This window comes from Prinia subflava, chromosome 1 (genome assembly GCF_021018805.1).
Source record: "Prinia subflava isolate CZ2003 ecotype Zambia chromosome 1, Cam_Psub_1.2, whole genome shotgun sequence".
Taxonomy (NCBI): Eukaryota; Metazoa; Chordata; class Aves; order Passeriformes; family Cisticolidae; genus Prinia; species Prinia subflava.
In genome coordinates this window covers 152,796,217-152,814,520 of record NC_086247.1, presented here as the reverse complement: position 1 = coordinate 152,814,520, position 18,304 = coordinate 152,796,217, and the positions used below count along the sequence as shown (strand labels likewise).

At 64.4% G+C, this 18,304-nt stretch overlaps 1 protein-coding gene across 3 annotated transcripts in view; it reads right to left on the bottom strand.

Moving 5' to 3' along the window:
• Positions 1–581: 581 nt before the first annotated feature.
• NBEAL2 (neurobeachin like 2) overlaps positions 582–18,304 on the bottom strand; it is a 30,852-nt gene continuing 13,129 nt past the window's right edge. For 2 of the 3 annotated variants that reach the window (XM_063417530.1, XM_063417545.1), the window contains exons 10-54: positions 18,090–18,167; positions 17,925–18,008; positions 17,727–17,825; positions 16,326–16,897; positions 16,104–16,236; positions 15,913–16,032; positions 15,501–15,831; positions 15,322–15,404; positions 15,125–15,217; positions 14,663–14,834; positions 14,136–14,269; positions 13,893–14,052; positions 13,681–13,783; positions 13,028–13,181; positions 12,754–12,912; positions 12,511–12,670; positions 12,280–12,365; positions 11,144–11,806; positions 10,893–11,071; positions 10,085–10,244; positions 9,198–9,335; positions 8,813–9,118; positions 8,583–8,732; positions 7,255–7,412; positions 7,052–7,176; positions 6,773–6,893; positions 6,530–6,687; positions 6,087–6,412; positions 5,322–5,417; positions 5,116–5,240; positions 4,897–5,037; positions 4,685–4,815; positions 4,499–4,608; positions 4,303–4,420; positions 4,129–4,226; positions 3,930–4,046; positions 3,755–3,844; positions 3,527–3,636; positions 3,276–3,448; positions 2,870–2,964; positions 2,674–2,790; positions 2,431–2,592; positions 2,204–2,352; positions 1,836–1,971; positions 582–1,011 (exon numbers count right to left, since the gene is read on the bottom strand). In XM_063417530.1, the coding sequence (XP_063273600.1) occupies positions 907–1,011; positions 1,836–1,971; positions 2,204–2,352; positions 2,431–2,592; positions 2,674–2,790; positions 2,870–2,964; positions 3,276–3,448; positions 3,527–3,636; positions 3,755–3,844; positions 3,930–4,046; positions 4,129–4,226; positions 4,303–4,420; positions 4,499–4,608; positions 4,685–4,815; positions 4,897–5,037; positions 5,116–5,240; positions 5,322–5,417; positions 6,087–6,412; positions 6,530–6,687; positions 6,773–6,893; positions 7,052–7,176; positions 7,255–7,412; positions 8,583–8,732; positions 8,813–9,118; positions 9,198–9,335; positions 10,085–10,244; positions 10,893–11,071; positions 11,144–11,806; positions 12,280–12,365; positions 12,511–12,670; positions 12,754–12,912; positions 13,028–13,181; positions 13,681–13,783; positions 13,893–14,052; positions 14,136–14,269; positions 14,663–14,834; positions 15,125–15,217; positions 15,322–15,404; positions 15,501–15,831; positions 15,913–16,032; positions 16,104–16,236; positions 16,326–16,897; positions 17,727–17,825; positions 17,925–18,008; positions 18,090–18,167 (7,278 nt within the window). In that variant the 3' untranslated portion in view covers positions 582–906. The remainder of the gene's footprint in view (positions 1,012–1,835; positions 1,972–2,203; positions 2,353–2,430; positions 2,593–2,673; positions 2,791–2,869; positions 2,965–3,275; positions 3,449–3,526; positions 3,637–3,754; positions 3,845–3,929; positions 4,047–4,128; positions 4,227–4,302; positions 4,421–4,498; positions 4,609–4,684; positions 4,816–4,896; positions 5,038–5,115; positions 5,241–5,321; positions 5,418–6,086; positions 6,413–6,529; positions 6,688–6,772; positions 6,894–7,051; positions 7,177–7,254; positions 7,413–8,582; positions 8,733–8,812; positions 9,119–9,197; positions 9,336–10,084; positions 10,245–10,892; positions 11,072–11,143; positions 11,807–12,279; positions 12,366–12,510; positions 12,671–12,753; positions 12,913–13,027; positions 13,182–13,680; positions 13,784–13,892; positions 14,053–14,135; positions 14,270–14,662; positions 14,835–15,124; positions 15,218–15,321; positions 15,405–15,500; positions 15,832–15,912; positions 16,033–16,103; positions 16,237–16,325; positions 16,898–17,726; positions 17,826–17,924; positions 18,009–18,089; positions 18,168–18,304) is intronic. The other variant, XM_063417539.1, reaches the window with a different exon arrangement.

Below are 18,304 nucleotides of genomic sequence, written 5' to 3'. Positions count from 1 at the left end.
GCTGAGAGCCCCCCAAACCCGGGACATTGGGGTGCACAGCTGTGGAGACCCCCCAAACCCTCGATGTGGGGGTGCAGAGCTGCTGAGAGCCCCCCAAGTTGTCAGAGTTAGGTGCAGCTGCTGCTGAGGCCCCCCACGCTGGTGGCAGGTGTGTGCAGAGCTGCTGAGACCCCCCAAAATTTTGACAGGGGGGTACAGGGCTGCTGAGACCCCCAAAATTGTGACAGGTGGGTACAGAGCTGCTGAGACCCTCCCAAAATTTTGACATCTGGGTACAGGGCTGCTGAGAACGCCCAAAATTGTGACAGGTGGCTATGGGGCTGCTGAGAACCTCTAAAATTGTGACAGGGGGTTACAGGGCTGCTGAGACCCCCAAAATTGTGACATGTGGGCACAGAGCTGCTGAGTCCCGCCCCACTCATGGCACCAGTGTCCCCGTGTCCCACCGCCTGGCACAGCCCGTGCTGCCCCCACCCCACGCAGGACACCAGGGGACACACCCAGGAGGGGCTGTGTCCCCGCCTCGGGGCAGCCACGGGCCTCACACTTGGATTTCTCACAGATATATTATTATTATTATTAATTATTATTATTAATAGCAATTCTTCTTCTGTAAAACCTCTAAAAACGGATAGAAATAAAAAATAAGGGGTTTGGGGGGGGACACACCCGCAGGCTGCCGGCTCCGGGCCGGCGGGCACGGCGAGGGGGCAGTGCCACCCCCATTCCCAGCCGGGGGTCCCCACTGTCCCCGTCCCCCACCCCACCGTGGGGACGGGGGAGGCGTCTCCCGAAAACCCGGGGGGGGCTGGATAAGGCCACGGATGGGTGGGGCGGGCTCTGCGGCCCCCTCGGCGCCCGGGGGTGCCCCAGGCTGGGCGGGGGGCGCGGGGGGTGGGTGCCAGCCTAGGCCCTGCCCTCGCAGGGGTTGTACTCGGTCTCTCCGGCCGACACCTGGGAGATGCGCCGTGTGGAACGCCACAGCCGCCGGTGGAACTGGCCCGGCCGCACCTGGGGATGGGGTGAGAGCCTCTGCCATCCCCAAAGCCCTTATCCCTCCCTTTCTTCATCCCCTTCCCATTGCAGGGCCCTCAACCCATTCTCCATCCCCATCCTCATCCCATTCTCCATCCCCATCCTCATCCTCTCCATCCCCATCCCATTGCAGGGACCTCAACCCATTCTCCATCCCCGTCCTCATCCTTTCCCATCCCCATCCCACTTCAAGACCCTCATCCCCTTTCACATCCCCATCCTATCCCAATATCCTCATCCTCTTCTCCATCTCACCCCATTCCAGGGTCCTCATCCCCTTCTCCATCCCCACCTCCCTCTGGTTCCTCATCCACTTCTCCATCCCTGTCCTCATCCTTTTCATCCCCACCCCATTCCAGGGTCCTCATCCCTTTCTCCATCCCATTCCAGGGTCCTCATCCCATTCCAGGGTCCTCATCCCATTCTCCATCCCTATCTCCTTCCAGTTTCTCATCCCATTCTTCCTCCTCATTCCTTCCCAGATACTCATCTGCTTCTCCAGCCCGTCCTCTCCTCCTTCCTCATTTCCATCCTCGTCTTCTTCCATCCTTTTCTCCATCCCCATCCTCTTCTCCATCCCAATCCCCTTCCCAAACCCTTTATCCAACCCCATCTTCATCCCCTTCTCCATCCCCATCCCCTTCCAGGTTCTCATCCTCTCCTCCACCCCCATCCCTATCCCACATCCCCACCCCCAGCTCCGGAGAGGACACACCGATGTCCCCACCCTGGGAGCACCCAGGGGACACGGAGCCATGGGTGTCCCCCTCCGGCCCTGCCCTGCCTGGGGTCCCGCTCACCTCCGCGGGCTGCCCAGCGCCCACCACGATGAGTTTCCCGTCCTCCAGCCCCACCAGGATGTGGCTCTTCTCCTTGGTGACGGACACGCTGCGCACGGGCACCCGCATGGGCACGGGGGGCACGGCCGCCCTGAGGCTGGGGACATGAGCCGTGGCGTGGGACACCGTGGGGTGGGACACCGTGGGGTGGGACACCGTGGCGTGGACACCATGGCATGGACACCGTGGAGTGGGACACCGTGGGGTGGGACATCATGGCGTGGACACCATGGCGTGGGACACCATGACATGGGACACCATGGCATGGGACACCCACGGGACACCCTGAGGGCGCATTGGGGACGGGGCAGGGCCCAGCCCTCCCTCACCTCTGGAGCTCGCGGATCTCCAGCCCGCACTCCGCGGTCCCCAGCACCACGAAGTCCTCGGTCAGGCACATGGCTGTCACCTCCCGGTCCAGCGGGACGGAGGACAGGAGCTTCCCGTTCACCGAGTACAGGTGCAGGCCAAACCTGTCCTGGAAGGGGCATGGGGGAGGGAGCGTGGCAGTGGCCGTGGTGGCTGGGAGGGGACAGTGGGGACACACTGGACGTACCTTGGAGCAGGAGGGCTGCCCCACGGCGGTTTGGGCCACCACCTGCCCCTCGGGCCCCACGGCCAGGTGGGACAGCACGGTGTGGGGACAGCTCTCGCCGAGCGGCCGCAGGGAGCGGATGAAGAGGCCCCGGCGCACGGTGTGGGTGATGATGGTGCCATCCTGGTGAAGCAAGGGGACATGGGGTGGCGATGGCGGTGGCACTGCCCACCCCACGGCCACCCCATGGCCCCTCCGGCTCACCTTGGAGCCGGACACGGCCATGTCCAGCTCTGTGCTGATGGCCACGCACGTCACCTCGGCGTCGTGGCCGTACAGCACCTGGACGGGTTTGGGAGCCAAGCCGCTGGAAAAGCCACCCTGGTGTTGGGGACACGGGGACATCAGTGACCTGCTGGCAGTGCCCACCGGGAGCTGCTCCTGCTCCTCCAGCCCTTACCTGCTGTAGGACCTGCCACACCATGCAGGTGGTGTCCCGCGAGCCAGAAATGAGGTAGATGCCGCAGAGGTCGAGTGACAGGCAGGTGACAATGTCTGTGACAGCCAGAGGGACGCCGTGAGGTGCCGTTCCCCTGGCACTGCCCTTGGCCCCCTGACCCCACAGGATGGCACCACCACGTGTTTTTGGATGTGGAATTGCTGCCAATCCCATTCCAAGGTGTGTTTTAGGGTGCGGCTGCTGCTGCTCCTCACCCCACTCCAGCTCTGAGCCTGGAACCTGGACCGTCCCCAGGACAGGGGGACACTTGGAGGTGGCCCGCATGGTGTCACCTTCCTCCCTCCACAGTGCCACAACCCCATCAGGGCATCATCATCATCATCATCACCGTGGGAGGGGGGTGTACCTATGTGCCGGGTGATGTGCCCCACGACCTTGCCCCTGGCCAGCGAGGTGACACGGAGGCTGTTGTCCCAGTGTCCCCCGCTGAAGAGCAGCTTCCCGTCAGGGGACACGGCCAGCGTGCGGGAGCTCAGGTCGGCCCCGGGGGCGAAGGGGCCCTGCAGGAAGCGCTGGGTCCTGTCAGGAGGGACGTGGGATGGTGGTGGTGGGTGGGTAGCACCTCCAGGGACCGTCCCCTGTACCCCAGAGACTCACTTGGCGTTGGTGACGGTGGGGTCTTTGGTGAAGCTGAAGTAGTTGGAGATGTTCTTGTCGTAGGGCAGCCAGTTGTGGGTCCCCAACAAGCCGTTGGCACTCACAGTGACCTGGGCAGAGAGGGAGGGGAGGTGACACCGCCCTCACTGCCGGCATCCTCCCCGCTTTGGTCCTGGACCCCCCTTGGACCAGCAAAACACCCCTGTGCCTCAGTTTCCCCACACTCACCAGGATGTCGGGGGATCCCTGAGTGATGAAGGAATGGGCCTGGTTCTTGGGGACCACGGCCTGCACCAGGGCCACCCCATCGCTGATGCCCTGTGGTGACACAGCAGCGCTGGGCACCCTCCTGCCCGCCCCAGCCCTCCCAGCCCTGCCCAGGGCCCCCCGGGGGTGTCCTCACCTCCACGAAGAAGGACTTGAGCTGGCCCAGGTTCTCGAAGACGTTGGGGGAGCGGGTGTCGAGGTGGGCCAGCCTGCGGGCAGCGCTCTCTGCCGACAGCCGGGCGGGGTGCGGCTCCTGGGGGGACACGGCGCCCGTCAGAAGGGGTGGGGACCCCCCAAAAGGGGCTGGTCTGGGGGGGATGGGGGGTTTGGGCTACCTTGAGCAGCTGGCAGGGCGTCTGCCCGAAGTTGCTGATGATGCCCTCCAGAGCCTTGCGCTGCGTCTCGTCGGTGATGGCGTCCAGGTCCACGGCCCCTGCGGGTGGGGACGGTCACGCTCACGGGGGGACAGACCCCAGGCGGGCGTCCCCCGGCTCTGCCCCAACCCTCACCCTCGTAGGTGCAGTAGTAGAAGACGTTGAGGGCCTCCACGGCTGCCGGGCCGCGCTGTTTGTACCCGAAAATGAGGTCGATCCACTCGTGGAGGTGGGCGGAGACGTATTCCGACTCCTGTGCAAGGCCGGGCTGTCAGGGCGGGCTGGAAGGGCCCCGGAACGCCCCCGGGGCCGGAGGGGCTCCCCAGCTCACCAGCGCCTTGCGGTGCTGCTGGATGAAATCCTCACGGGAGCGCGCCCACCGCGGCAGCACCACGTCCCCGACCTTCTCGTTGGAGAGCTGGAGGCAGCCCAGGTCAAAGCCTGCGGGCAGGACGAGGACGATGAGGGACACAGAGCCCGGCTGCGCTCCCCCGGCGGTGACAACGGTGTCCCTCACCGTTCTGGTTCTCCAGGAACTCCGGGAAGTAGAAGAACTCCGGGATGAGCTCCTTGACATCCACCGGGTTCTCCATGCGGGCTTGCCACGCCGCCGGCACCGAGTGGAACTGCCGGTCCGAGCAGTCAAACCTGGGGGCGCAGGACACGCGGCTGGAGCCCGGCTGTCCCCACGGTGTCCCCCTGCTGTCCCCCCGCCTGCCGGGCGCCCACCTGCCGCTCTGCAGCTGGATGTGCAGCGTGGTGAAGGGCTCGGTGCGGATCAGGTAGTGCATGACGCCGGCGGCGTTGGAGTAGTGGGTGCCGTAGTGGAACTTGTCCACCGTGCCCGTGGGGTCCTCGAAGCTCTCGTACCTGCAGGCCAGGTGGGAGGGGGTCCAGCAGGAGCCAGCCAGGCGCTCCCTGTGTCCCCTTGGTTGGCGGGACACTCACTTCTCCTTGACATCGCGGGCGTGCCGCTCGTTGGCCACGCCGATGGGCTTGGACAGGTCCCGGAACACGGCCGGGTTGGTGAGGTCCAGGGTCTCCGAGACGTAATCCCGCAGGATCCAGGGGAACTGGGTGGGGGCGGGAGGTGGGTGAGGTGGCTGCGGGGGCAGCGGGTGGCCGTGGGGACAGCGGGGACAGCAGGGGCTCACCACGGGGTACTGGGACAGGTCATTGTAGGTGCGCCCCGCGATGGTGTTCAGCTGCATGAGGTACTCGAAGTTGGAGATCTCCCGCAGGACCCATTTCTGGAGAGAGGAGAGGGAGGAGATGGGCTTGGGGAGGGAGGGGACAGGGCAGACACCCCCCACCATGTGGCAGTGCCCGTCCCTCGGCCATCCCTGGTTCCAAAGTTGTCCCCACTCCTATGGCCATCACTGGTCCCACAGCTGTCCCCAGAATTGTGGCCACACCCACCCCACAGACTTCTACATCACCTCTGGCCCAATGGCCACCCCCATCCTGTAGCCATCTCCTGTTCCATGGCCATCCCTGCTCTCAGACATCCCTGCTCTCCCATGTCCCACGGTTGTCCTTTGTCCCATGATTGTCCTCATCCCATGTTCATCCCTGGTCCCATGGCCAGTCCCAACAGCCATCCTTCACTCTGTGTCCATGTCCATGTCCGTGTCCGTGTCCGTGTCCGTGTCCGTGTCCGTGTCCGTGTCCGTGTCCCTGTCCCTGTCCATCCCTGGTCCCATGGGCACTCCCAGACCCACAGCCATCCCTGTCCCTGTCTCTGTCCCTGTCCCTGTCCCTGTCCCTGTCCCTGTCCCTGTCCCTGTCCCTGTCCCTGTCCCTGTCCCTGTCCCTGTCCCTGTCCCTGTCCATCCCTGGTCCCATGGGCACCCCCACCCCATGCTGCCACTCTCCCCTTTTCCCTGTGGGAACGGGGATGGGCGTGGTGGGGCTGGTACCTGTGTGAGCCCCGAGGCCTTGAGCAGCTCCTGGGGGGACCGGCTGCCCAGGTAGGTCTGGTTGGGGGGCCGCAGGCCAAGGATGCAGGAATACACCTTGTTCCTCACCTGGCGGGGACAGATGGACGTGGAGCTCGGCTCGGGCAGAGCCGTGGCCCTGGGGGGGTCTGGGAGGGGACGAGGGGTGCCCACCTTCTTTCTGAAGTTGAGGAAGTAGTTGGCCTGGTCGATGAAGAAGAGCTCGAGCGCGGAGCGGCGCAGGTTGTAGCGGCGCAGGTGGACCTCGCGCAGGTGCGACAAGGGGCGCTTGAAGTCGTAGCCGATCCCTGCCGAGGGTGGGGGGACAAAGAGCCCCCTGGGTGTCACCACCCTGCCATTCCCGAGGCAGGGATGGGGCTGGGCAGGGAGGTTCCCCACAGCCCCCAAGGAGTGCCCGCCGTTACCTCCCTCCGTTTCCTCCTTCTCGCTGCTGCCGTCGTAGAAATAAACGTGCTGCGTTGTCACCTCCAGGCGCCCAGGGACCACGGCCACCGTTGTGATGAGCTCGCAGTCCTCCGACACCACCAGCTTCTCCCGCTGGCTCTGCTCCTTGGGCTCAGCCCTGCGTGGCACAGCGGGGTGAGGACACTCTGGTGACACCCCCAGCCCGCGTGAGCCGGCACGGGGGCAGGGGTGGGGTCACTCACTGGTTGTCCAGGACAGGGAGGTCCTCCTCGGCCAGCTGGTCATCCTCCAGCTCGCTCACCTTGGCCTCCTTGGCCATGGCGAGCGGGAGGGGCTCAGCGGGGTTCTGGAGGTGGTCAGCTCCTGAGAGGAGGAGGAGGAGGAGGTCAGCAGGACCCACCACCCCCCGAGCTGGGGGCAGCTCCTGAGCAGAGCCCCCAAATTCAGCGCTGTCCGTGACCCCTCCCAGCCCAACCCCTCGCCCAGGGTGCGGTGGTGACCCGCAGGTGCCCCAGCCTCACCCAGATTGTCCCGCAGGGCGCTGGCCTCCAAGTGCTGGTCAAAATTGAGGTTGGGCACCAGCTTCAGCCTCATCCGGGAGTAGGTCTCGGCACTTGACAGCTTCCAGCGAACCTCCGGTGGGTTCCTGGGGGACAGCCGGGGGTGAGACACCCTGGGGACCCCTGGCCGTGCCACCCCTCCCTGGGGACGAGGCGGGGCTCACCGGTCGGCCCAGGCGGAGCGGGGCGAGGTGAGCAGGCGGCGCAGGGAGCGCCACTGCTTGAGCACGGTGCTGTGGTGGTTGTTGGCCTGCTTGAGCACGTTGGCGTGCCGGGCGTTCTCCGCCTTGCCGCGCTTCGCTGCCGGCTCCAGCACCAGCTCCTGCCGAGGGGGCACCGGAGTGAAGGGACAACAGGGCTGGCTGGGGACACCCACGGGGTGATGTCCTCAGCGTAAGGAGAGCGTCCCCAGGATGATGAGGTTGGGACGAGGAGCACATCCCTGGGATGATGTCCCCAGGATGAGGAGCACATCCCTGGGATGATGTCCCCAGGATAAGGAGCACATCCCTGGGATGATGTCCCCAGGATGAGGAGCGCATCCCAGGATAATGTGCCTGGAATGAGAAGCACATCCCCAGGACAATGTCCCCAGGAGGAGGAACACCTCCTGAAGGCAATGTCCTCAGCATGGCATCCCTGGGGTGAAGAGCACAACCCCAGGATTAACAGCCCAGGGAGAGGAGCACGTTCCTAGAATGGCATTCCCAGAGTGAGGAGCACATCCCCTGGATGATATCCCTGGGGTGAGGAGCCTGTCCCAGGATAAGGATTTTATCCCCTGCAGGACATCCTTGGGGTGAGGAAGGTGTCCCCAGGATAAGGAGCACTCCCCTGGATGACATCCCTGGGATGAGGAACATGTCCCCAGGATGAGCATATCCCTTTGGATGACACCACACCCCAGCGGCGAGGAGAGTGTCCCCAGGATAAGGAGCACATCTCCTGGATGACATCCTGGGGGTGAGGAGCATGTCTTCAGAGTGAGGAGAACCTAGAGTGACATCCCTGGGGTGAGAAGCAAGTCCCCAGAGTGAGGAGCACATCGCCTGGATGACACCCCTGGGGTGAGGACCATGTCCCCAGGATAAGGAGCAATCCCTGGATGACATCCTGGGGCTGAGGAACATATCCTCAGGCTGAGGAGCACGCAGAGTGACACCCCAGGGCTGAGAAGAGTGTCCCCAGGATAAGGAGCACATCTCCTGGATGACATCCCTGGGGTGAGGAGCACCCAGAGTGACACCCCAGGGGTGAGGAGAGTGTCCCCAGGATAAGGAGCACATCTCCTGGATGACATCCTTGGGGTGAGGAGCACCCAGAGTGACACCCCAGGGGTGAGGAGAGTGTCCCCAGGATAAGGAGCACCTCTCCTTGATGACATCCCTGGGGTGAGGAGCACCCAGAGTGACTCCCCAGGGCTGAGGAGAGTGTCCCCAGGACAAGCAGCACGCCCCAGGGTGACCTCGCAGGCACGAGGAGCCGGCAGTACCTGGAACAGCTTGCGGCTGGCCGCCTTCTCCTGCTCACGCCGCTGCGAGCTGCTCATCATGGCGTCGTAGCAGGCGTTCCAGAAGTTGGACATCAGGTCGTGGCTCCTGGCGAACGTGTCCATCTCGAACTGGGCCATGGCGGGCTGCACCTGCGCGAGCAGACACGCGTTCCCAGGGCCCGGTGCCACCCGCCACCCACCGCACGGCGCTCCCACCCCGCGGCACCCACGTGCTTCTCGATGAAGCCCCTCCACTCCGGGGTGCCGCAGAAGAGCTGGAAGTCCTCGTAGAAGGTGGGGCTGCCGTTGGTGGGGGGCAGCGAGGGCAGCAGCCGCTGCAGCTGCAGGCTCTGGTAGCAGCGGTCCATGAGCGTGCGCACGATGGGCACCAGCCAGGAGAAGGCCTCGGAGCGCGCCTCCAGCGAGCGCCGCAGCGGCGCCTCCAGCTTGCCCAGCAGGTAGCAGGCCTCGTCGCGGCGCGGCGCCGCCGTGGTCTGCAGCAGGCTGTGCAGCTTCACGTAGGCCAGCGAGTGCAGCTGCGGGGACACGGCGGGCACGCGTCAGGCGCGGCGGCCGCGACGCCGGCGCGGCGGCGCCCGGGGAGGGGCTGCCCACCTGGGGGTCCTGCAGCACGACGAACCCGAGCAGCACCCGCAGCCCCGCCTGCGCCATCTCCCTGAGCTCCGTGGCGCCGCCCGCCAGGTGCTGCCACGCGCCCAGCTTGTCCAGCAGGCTGCTGACGCCCTCGTAGATCTGCGGGGACACCGTGAGCGGGAATGCTGCCCCTGCCGAGCCCCGTCACCCGGCCCTCCTCGGGTGTGGGGTTAGGATCGGGGCAGGGCCCAGCTCGTGGCAAACTGGTCTGGGTTTGGCGTGAGGTGGGGGCTCAGGAATCACAGCCAGGGGTCAGGGTTAGGGCTGGAGTTAGAGTTGAGCTTTAGGATAAAGGTATAGCAGTAAGGCTTAGGATTAGGATGTAGGAAGTACAGTGAGGTTACAGGCTGTGAGTTAATCTTAGGGTTTAGGTTTAAGAAAGAGTTAGGGTTAAGAAAAGTTAGGGTTAAGATCAGGGTTGGTCTTTATGACAAAGATGTGGAGTTATGGCTTAGGATCGCGATTTAGGAGGTGCAGTTAAATTTAGAGTTTATGAGTTAAGCTTTAGGCTCAGGGTTTAGAGGATGAAGGGTTGCATTTATGGTAAGTGTTTAAGATTAAAGTTTAGGATTTGGTGTTAGGATTAAGGTTTAAGGATTAGGATTGGGGTTCAATTTAAGATTACAAATAAAGCTGAGGTTATTTCCTAAAATTAGGATTAGGATTTGATTTAAATCTAGGATTGAGGCTGAGGTTATTTCCCAAGGTTAGGACTAGGCTTTGATTTCAATTTAGAAATAAATCTGAGGTGCTGTTCAAGTTCCGCAGGTGGGGCTGGGTTTGGGGCCAGAGTTGCCACGAGGGATTAGCAGGGCGGGGGTTTGGGATCAGGAGTCGTTCCCCTGCACCTTCTCGCTCCACAGGGCCTGGTTGTTGTGTCCCTCGGAGAAGAGGAAATCCTGGAGCAGCCGCAGCAGCCGGAGCGCGTTGTGGGTGAGCCCGGGCAGCGCCGCCGGGCCCGACTCCCTCAGGTCCGTCAGCGCCGACTCCAGCATCATCTCCAGCAGGCTGCGGGACCAGCACCGGCTCCGGAGGGTGCCCCTCCTTCCCTCGGGAGCCACCCCTGGGTGCCCTTCCCTCAGGGATCCATCCCTGGGTGCCCTTCCTTCCCTCAGGAGCCACCCCTGGGTGCCCTTCCCTCAGGGATCCATCCCTGGGTGCCTTTTCTTTGGGTTCCACTCCTGCGTGCCCTTCCTTCCCTCGGGATCCACCCCTGGGTGCTTTTCATTCCCTCGGGAGCCACCCCTGGGTGCCCTTCCCTCGAGATCCACCCCCAAGATCCACCCCTGGGTGCCCTTCTTTCCCTCGGGATCCACCCTGGGTGTCCTTCCTTCCCTTGGCATCCACCCCCTGGGTGCCCATCCCTTGGGATCCACCTCTGAGTGACCTTCCATCGGGATCCACCTCTGGGTGCCCTTCCTTCCCCCAGGATCCACCCTGGGTGCCCTTCTTTCCCTCGGGATGCACCCCTGGGTGCCCTTGGGATCCACCCCTGGGTGCCCTTCCATCGGGATCCACCCCTGGGTGCCCTTGGGATCCACTCCTGGGTGCCCTTCCCTCGGGATCCACCCCTGGGTGCCCTTCTTTCCCTGAGGATGCACCCCTGGGTGTCCTTCCCCTCCCTGGGGATCCCCCCGGGGTGCGGGCGGGCCTCACCTGCGTTTGATCTCGTCGGGGGCGCGCACCAGCTCGCAGGCCGTGCCCAGCTTGGTGAGCACAGAGAAGACCTGGCCGCGCTCCCTCCAGGCCGCGTCGTCGCAGCCCTCCACGCCGCGCCACGTCACCGAGAAGACAATGTTGGTCAGGAGGTTGCACAGCTCCTCCTCGGGGGTTTGCTGCCCGCGGAGAGGGAGGTGAGAGGCGCCCGCGGTGCCCCGGGGTGGCGGGGATGAGGGTTTGGGGCCCACCTGGGGGTTGCTGGTGTTGGAGACGTTGTCGCTGGGCAGCGCGTCCTGGTAGCTGCTCTCGTCCAGGACGTTGGACAGGCTGGAGCTCTTGCGCGCTCGCATTCCCGGGAAGGGCTTGAAGCTCTCCAGGGGCGAGGGGGTGCCGGGGCCGCTGGCCGGGGTCTGGGCGCCGCTCTCGGCCGTGGCCGCGGAGCTGGTGCTGGCCAGGTCCAGCCCCAGGTCGAAGGGCGAGGTGGAGAAGGGCGACAGCGGGTGGTAGACGCCGTCGAAGGCGGGCCCGTCGCCGGGGTTGGAGGACGAGCGGCTGGCCCGGTCCGAGGAGTCGAAGGACTTGAAGTTGTAGGAGTGGAAGGACTTGGTGCGGCCGCTCGGGGAGATGGAGTGGTCGGAGAAGCCTTCGGAGAGCTCCTGGTCCGAGGCCTCGTATCCCAGCGGGAGGAAGACGTCCAGCTCCTGGAGCTCGGCGGGGGCCGGGCTCATCCCGTCCCTGCCCGAGGGCTCGGAGGGGCGCGGCGGCTCCGGGCAGCCCGCGGCAGTGCCCAGGCTGTGCCGGCGGCACTCCAAGGACTCCTTCACGTAGAGCTTGGTGAGTGTGTCCTGCCAGCCCGGCAGCCTGGCCAGCTGCTTCACCAGGTCCTGCTGAGCGTAGATCAGGTGGAAGAGCTGCAGGAGGAGGAGGAGGAGGAGGAGGAGGAGGAGGAGGAGGAGGAGGAGGAGGAGGAGGGGAAGGAGAAGGAAGAAAGGAGAAGGAAGAAAGGAGAAGGATGAAGGGAGAAGGGAGAAGGGAGAAGGGAGAAGGGGAAAAGGGAAAGGGAAAGGTAGAGGAAAAGGAAAAGGAAAAGGAAAAGGAAAAGGAAAATGAAAAGGGAAAAGGGAAAAGGGAAAAGGGAAAAGGGAAAGGAAGGACATTGGATGCTGCTGCCACAGCTCTTGATGGATGGACCCATCCCAGGAACAGGAGCACCCCAGATCCTCCAAATCCATCACGGGGTGCTGGAGCTGCACCGTTTCCACGCTGGCAGATCCGTGTCACCTCCATCCCCACGACCGCCCCTTTAGGGCACGGCTGGGTGTCCAGGGAGCACCGCCCCAGGGTGACACCTCTGTCACCTCCCGCTGTGTCCCAGCCCCCTCACCTTGCGGCAGATGTCGAGTCGGACGCTCAGCTCAGCCCGGTGGGACAGGTACACCACGGCCACCAGGTCCTTGTAGTTGGGAGGGTCTGTGGACAAGGAGAGTCAGCACGGTGCTGGGACACCTCCCTGCCGTCCCCAAAAGCCACCAGAGACCCATTTGAGCCTGGCGGGAAGCCAGCAGTTCCTATGCCATGGTTGGGATGGTGGCCTGGCCTCTCTGGCACACGGTACCTGCCCCCAGGACCTGCTCCGAGAGGCAGCGGAAGAGCAGCATGGAGCCGGGGATGTCGCTGAGGTAGGAGGTGAGCCCCTGGTAGCCGATGTCCTTCAGCTTCAGGCGGCCCTTGCTGCGCTCGGGGACCTTCTCGTACTTCAGCATCTTGTAGAGGATCTGGGGGACAGCGAGAGGAGGCCACCTGGCTGTGACACCCCTGCTGGGGACAGCAGGAGGGGGGCGCGGGGGACCCGCCCTACCTTGAAGACCCTTTCCCGCACTTCATCCGAGAACTTCTTCTGCACCAGCAGGGAGAAGAGCAGCTCCACGTGGCCCGGCTCGAAGAGGAAGGCGAAGAGCTGTTCCTGGGCTGGGGAGCCCTTCAGCAGGCTGTGGATCACCTCCAGCGCCCCGCAGACCTGCAGCACACGGGGATACAGGTTGTCCCCAGCCCTCCGAGTGTCCCTCAGTGGCTTCTGCCCAGCCCGTGTCTCGTGGAGGGGTTTGGGGACCACGGCGTGGCCGGTGACACACCTGCTGCTCGTCCTGTGCTGCAGCCAGGTAGTTCAGCAAGCTCTGCATCTCCTCCCCGGAGAAGCTCCTGCAGAAGAAATCCCTCACCAGGCTGAAGAGGGACGTCTGCACTGTCCTGATGTCATCGGCGGCCGTGGACTCCTCCCTGGAGGTGCTGATTGACAGACGCTCGTGGGGACATGTCCCTTGTCACCCGCCACCCGCTGCCAGCATCATCCCAAATCCCAACACAAAGCCTGAGGAGCCCCAGGGATCTTCTGCCCCTCTGCACCCCTCACACTGGGCTCTGCTTGTTGCAGAAGCCACTACGCTCTTGGTGGCTGCTGGGGGTGGATTTTGGAGCTCAGGGATGGGACGTGGAAAGTCCTGCACACACCACAACGCTCCCACTCTGGAAGGAGGGATGTTATCCCACAAAAATAGTGTTTAGCAAAACCACAGCTCCCAGGGGTGAAGCCCAGCCCGTCAGCATCCCAGGATTCCAGCCCTGCGTGGAATCACCCGTAACTCCGAGATTCCAGCCCCACATGGAATCATCCGCCAGCATCCCAGGATTCCAGCCCCATATGGAATGACCCATAGCTCCGTGATTCCAGCCCCCCGTGGAATCACCTGTCAGCATCCCAAGATTCCAGCCCCGCGTGGCAGCTCACCCGTAGTAGGTGCGGATGGAGTCCAGGATGAACTGCACCCCGTACTTCTTGCGGATGCGCTGCTTGTGGTCCTTCACCACGCTGGCCAGGTACTGGATGTGCCCTGCGGGGAGGGGGTGTCAGGACCCCGGGCCGGCCGGGCACTCCCCACATTCCCGGGTGCTCCCCACATTCCCGGCGCTCCCCGCATTCCCGGCGCTCCCTGCTCCCACCTAGGCGCACGGCGAAGTCGCTGTTGCTCCAGATGCGGAAGTCGAAGAGCAGGTGTTGGTAGAGGAGGTGCAGCAGCAGCCCGCTGCCCTCGGAGGCCACCTGCTCCATGAGCAGCTGCGACGCCATCAGGGCGCTCATGTCCAGCAGCGCGCCGGGGACCTGCCGTGGGTGACACGGTGACGCTCCTGGCCCCTCAGGAAGGGCACGGAGCGCGGGACGGGGGTTCTGTGAGCCTGCCCCACCTTGTGCAGCAGCGCTCCGATGATGGCCGGCCCGTGGCACTGCACCAGGCTCTCCTGGTTCACGGCGTGGTGCCGCAGGAAGTTCTTCACCAGCAGCAGGAAGGCGGCCACGCTGTTCCTCTCCAGCCTGCTCTCTGCGGGGCACCGCGACCTGTGAGCCCCGGGCCCTCCCAAACCCCTTCCTGGAGCTCCCAAGCAGTTGTCTCTCCAAACTTTTCAACTGCTGTCTCCGGGTTTAAGGAGATGGAAGCCCCTGCTGCTTTGAGCTTGGGAATGAGCAGCTGGATATCGGGAGAAAGCACATTCCACCCATTCCTGGAGCCACCCTCAGCTTCCCAGAACTGTTTGTGACTAACTGGGTCATAACAACACCCCAAGTGGTTCCTCCATTACCCCACAACTCCTGGAACCTCAGAAAAAATCCCTCCTGCCCGTGGTGGACACTGCCAGGCCCAGGAACCCCTCTGTGGTCACCTCCATCCTCCTGGGCAGGACAGCTCCTGCTCCACATGCCCCGAACTCCTCACCTGAGGACTTTCCCAGTGGGATGAGCAGGCCCTGGGCGTTCCTGGAGGACGTCAGCTCCGGCCCCACCAGGTCGTTGGTCTCCTGCTCATCCTCGGGCTCCTCCGTCTTGGACACCACCTGCTCGAGCAGGGGCAGGAGCACCCCCATCCCACCCACGCAGTTGACCACGTCCTGGGGGAGGGAGGGAGGGAGGGCAGAGGCCTTGCTGGGTGGTGACAGCAGCATGGAGGAGGATGTCCATGCCACCTGGGGTCCCCAAAAGTCACCTGCTCCCCTGCACCCCCCACGGTGCCCACCCTGGACACTGAGGACCTACAGGACGGATGGGTCACAGTGCATCCAACACCATGGGCAGAGTCTCTGCAGGGTGCAGGGGACCCGTGGGGCCCTGGGATTGTGCCCCAGGAGGGACCCCCTGCCACCAGGCCGTGGGTGGACAGGTCACCCTGTCCCCAGCCTACCTTGACGTCCCAGTTGACCACCTTGTGTCCCGTTAGCCTCCCGTCCAAGCCGTGGCTGGGAGAGAGGTCCAAGCAGATGTTGTTCCTGCAGGCCTGCAAGAGACACCGTGAGAGAATCCTCGTGCTCCTGGATGTGTCCCTGGTGGCACAGCGGCCACCAGCGCCGTCCCTGTCCCCAGGGGGGTGGCTCTCCTCACCTGGGGGGTGTAGTACAGCAGGAGTTTACTGCTGAGCTCCACCAAGTCACCCTCCAGTGTGAACGGGGACGCGACGTTCGGGCCTGGGGGAGAGGACTGGGGTGAGCTGGGACACGGGGGAGGAGACCCCGGTCACCACCAGCAGCCCGGGGCATCCTCCACACCCCACCCTGACGCACCTGCACAGAAGAGAGCCTTGACCTGGGCTTGCTGCAGAGCCTCGCAGAAGATGGCCACGGAGCCCAGGTGACCCTCCAGCGAGGTGGGGCTGCCCCACTCCGTGTCCTGGCTCCCGGCCGCCGTGGTGGCCACCACCCCCTCTGTGGGCAGCTGGGCGGGGGTCCAAGAGTGGGCACCGAGGGTGGCAGGGACAGACTGGGAGCGTCCCAGCACGGGGTGCTGGGGGAAGACCAGCTCCGGCACGTGGGATGCCGGCGGGTGGCCGGCAGCGGTGGCGGCCGTCGTGGTGGTCCGGTGGCCCGCGGAGCCGATGCAGCAGGAGGTGAAGGACTGGGAGGGAGAAGGGGCCACACTCAGCCCCCGGCGAGGCCACGCAGGAGGACCTGGGTGGGCGCTGGGGGGAGCCCCCACCTCGTGGAGGGACGGGAAGCGGAGCTGCGCCGTTTTCCGCAGGTGTCCGTCGGCGTAGATGCTGACGATGTTCTGGCCGAAGGGCCGGCGGCCGGCGACGTGGACGATGTCAACGCAGTGCTGGGGGACAGAGGAGGACATCAGGGCGCCGTGGGGTCCCCGATGGGGACGGGGATGGGGACGGTCCTCACCCAAGCCGAGTCGTTGAAGGCAAACTCCGGCAGCGCCACCGTCATGTAATCCTTCTTGGTGCACACGGCCACCACCAGCACGCCGCCCGCGGTGAAGAACGCCTCGAAGCCCGTCCCGCCCGCCGTGAAGAAGCTGGCGGAGAAAACCGTGGAGGAAACCACGGCGGGGATGTTGGCGCTGCCCCTCCCCACCCTCCCCTCGCCCCCTCCGGCGAGCGTCACCTGTAGAGCTGCCTCCTCTTGGGCCTCGCCGGCGGCTGCGGTTCCTCCTCGCTCAGGCACAGCCAGGCGTGGAAGGCGAAGGCGCCTCCGGGCCACTTCTGGACGGTGGGCACCATGATCCCGGCCATGCCGGGGCTCAGGTCGAAGCTCTGCAGCGCCCGGGGCGGCCCCTCGCCCCTGGCCATGCCCGACAGCGCCCGGATCACCGCAGCCACGTAGGGATGCGGCCCCCGGCCCGGCTCGCGCCGCAGCAGCCGCAGGAGCTGCCGCAGCTCCCCGGGCCGGATGGAGAGGCCGCCCAGGGAGCGCAGCAGCTCCAGCAGGTTCTGGGAGCAGGCGCTGGGAAGCGCCGGCTCGGCGTCCAGGGCGTTCAGCAGGGAGCCCACCATGCCCGCCTCGACGCAGGTGAGGCGGCTGGGCAGGGAGGCCTCGCAGAGCCGCCGCAGCCACGCCGACAGCAGCACCTGGAGATCCCGGCATTCCAGTGCCGGCAGCCAGGCCAGCAGGAGCAGCAGGGGCTGCTCGTTGCGGATGGGAGGCACTGGGAAGGAGCTGTGGTCACCCTCCACCGCCTGCAGGGACACAAGAGGGCGTTGGTGCAGCTCCAGTGCTTGGAGAGGGATGGATCCGCCCCAGGCCACCCGGTGCTGGCGGCAGAGACCTTGTGTAGACCCTTGTGCATCCAGACTCTTTGGAGACTCCCATGCACCCAGAATTTGGAGACCCCAGACATCAAGGGTCTTGGAGACCCTCATGGATTAAACATCTGGGAGACCTTTACGCATCAATCCTTCTGGGGATCCTGTGCATGAAGAATTCTGGAGACTCCATGCATCAAGGATCTTAGGTACCTTCATGCATCAAGGATCTTGGAGATCCTCAGGGATCAAGGATCTTGGAGATCCTCGTGGATCAAGGATCTAGGAGACTCCCATGCATTGACAGTTTTGGAGATATTGCGCATCCAGAATTTTGGGGACTCCAAGCATCAAGAATCTCGGAGACCTCCGTGTATCAGGGATCTTGGAGGCCCTCGTGCACCAAGCGTTCTGAAGATTCTTGTGCATCCAGAATCCTGGAGCACTGAGAATCTCTGTGCATTGTGTGTCTTGGAGGCCTCCACGAATCAAGGATCTCGGAGACCCTCATGCAGGAAGCACCTTGGAGACCCTCCTGTGTCCAGCAGTACCAGAGTGAGCAGTTCCACATCGAGGAGGGCTCAAAACTCCCAAACCCAAACACAACTCCAAGAGAAAGATGGCCCCAGGACCCCACGGGGGGAAGCTGCTGTGAAACCAGCAGAGTGGAGAGGATGGTGGGGCTCAGAACGGGGGCTGAGAGCCACAGGAGCCCCCGGTGCCGAGAGCTTTGTCCCGAGTCAGGAGAAGTGGGAACGCTCACCATGTTGAGGAGCTCCTGGAGCAGACGCTGGGTGGGCTGGCCCTGGCTCTTCAGCACCTCGTGGAGGTGGGCGTAGCCAATGCGCTCCTTGAACACCTCCTGGAGGCACAGGGACAGCGAAGCCCCCTCAGCCCCGACGAAAACACCCAAACCCCTCCGGTTTTGGGGTGTCCTCCTCAGGGGAGGTCCCCTGCCCACCTTGGCTGAGGGCGAGTTGCTCATGATGGCCGTGAGCACGCCGAGGGCGTGGACGGCGATGGCGTCGGAGCTGCCGGTGTCGACCTGCAGGGACAGAGGGGTGGGGGAGCTGTGGAAACTTGGGAAGGAGGGGACACCACGGGTGGGGCTTGGGTTGTGGGGTACCTGCCAGAGTCCATCCCCGTCCCGCGTGGGAACCTCGTCCTGGGCTTCACCCGCCTCCCGCGAGCTGCCGAGGTAGAGCTGTGGGACACGGGGCGGGCGTGGGACACAGGGAGGTGATTCCAGAGGGATCCCACCCCGTGGGTGTGTCCCAGGATCGGTCAGAGCCAGGAATGGTGAGGATAGAGAGGGAGGTACCCAACCCTGGTGTCACCAAG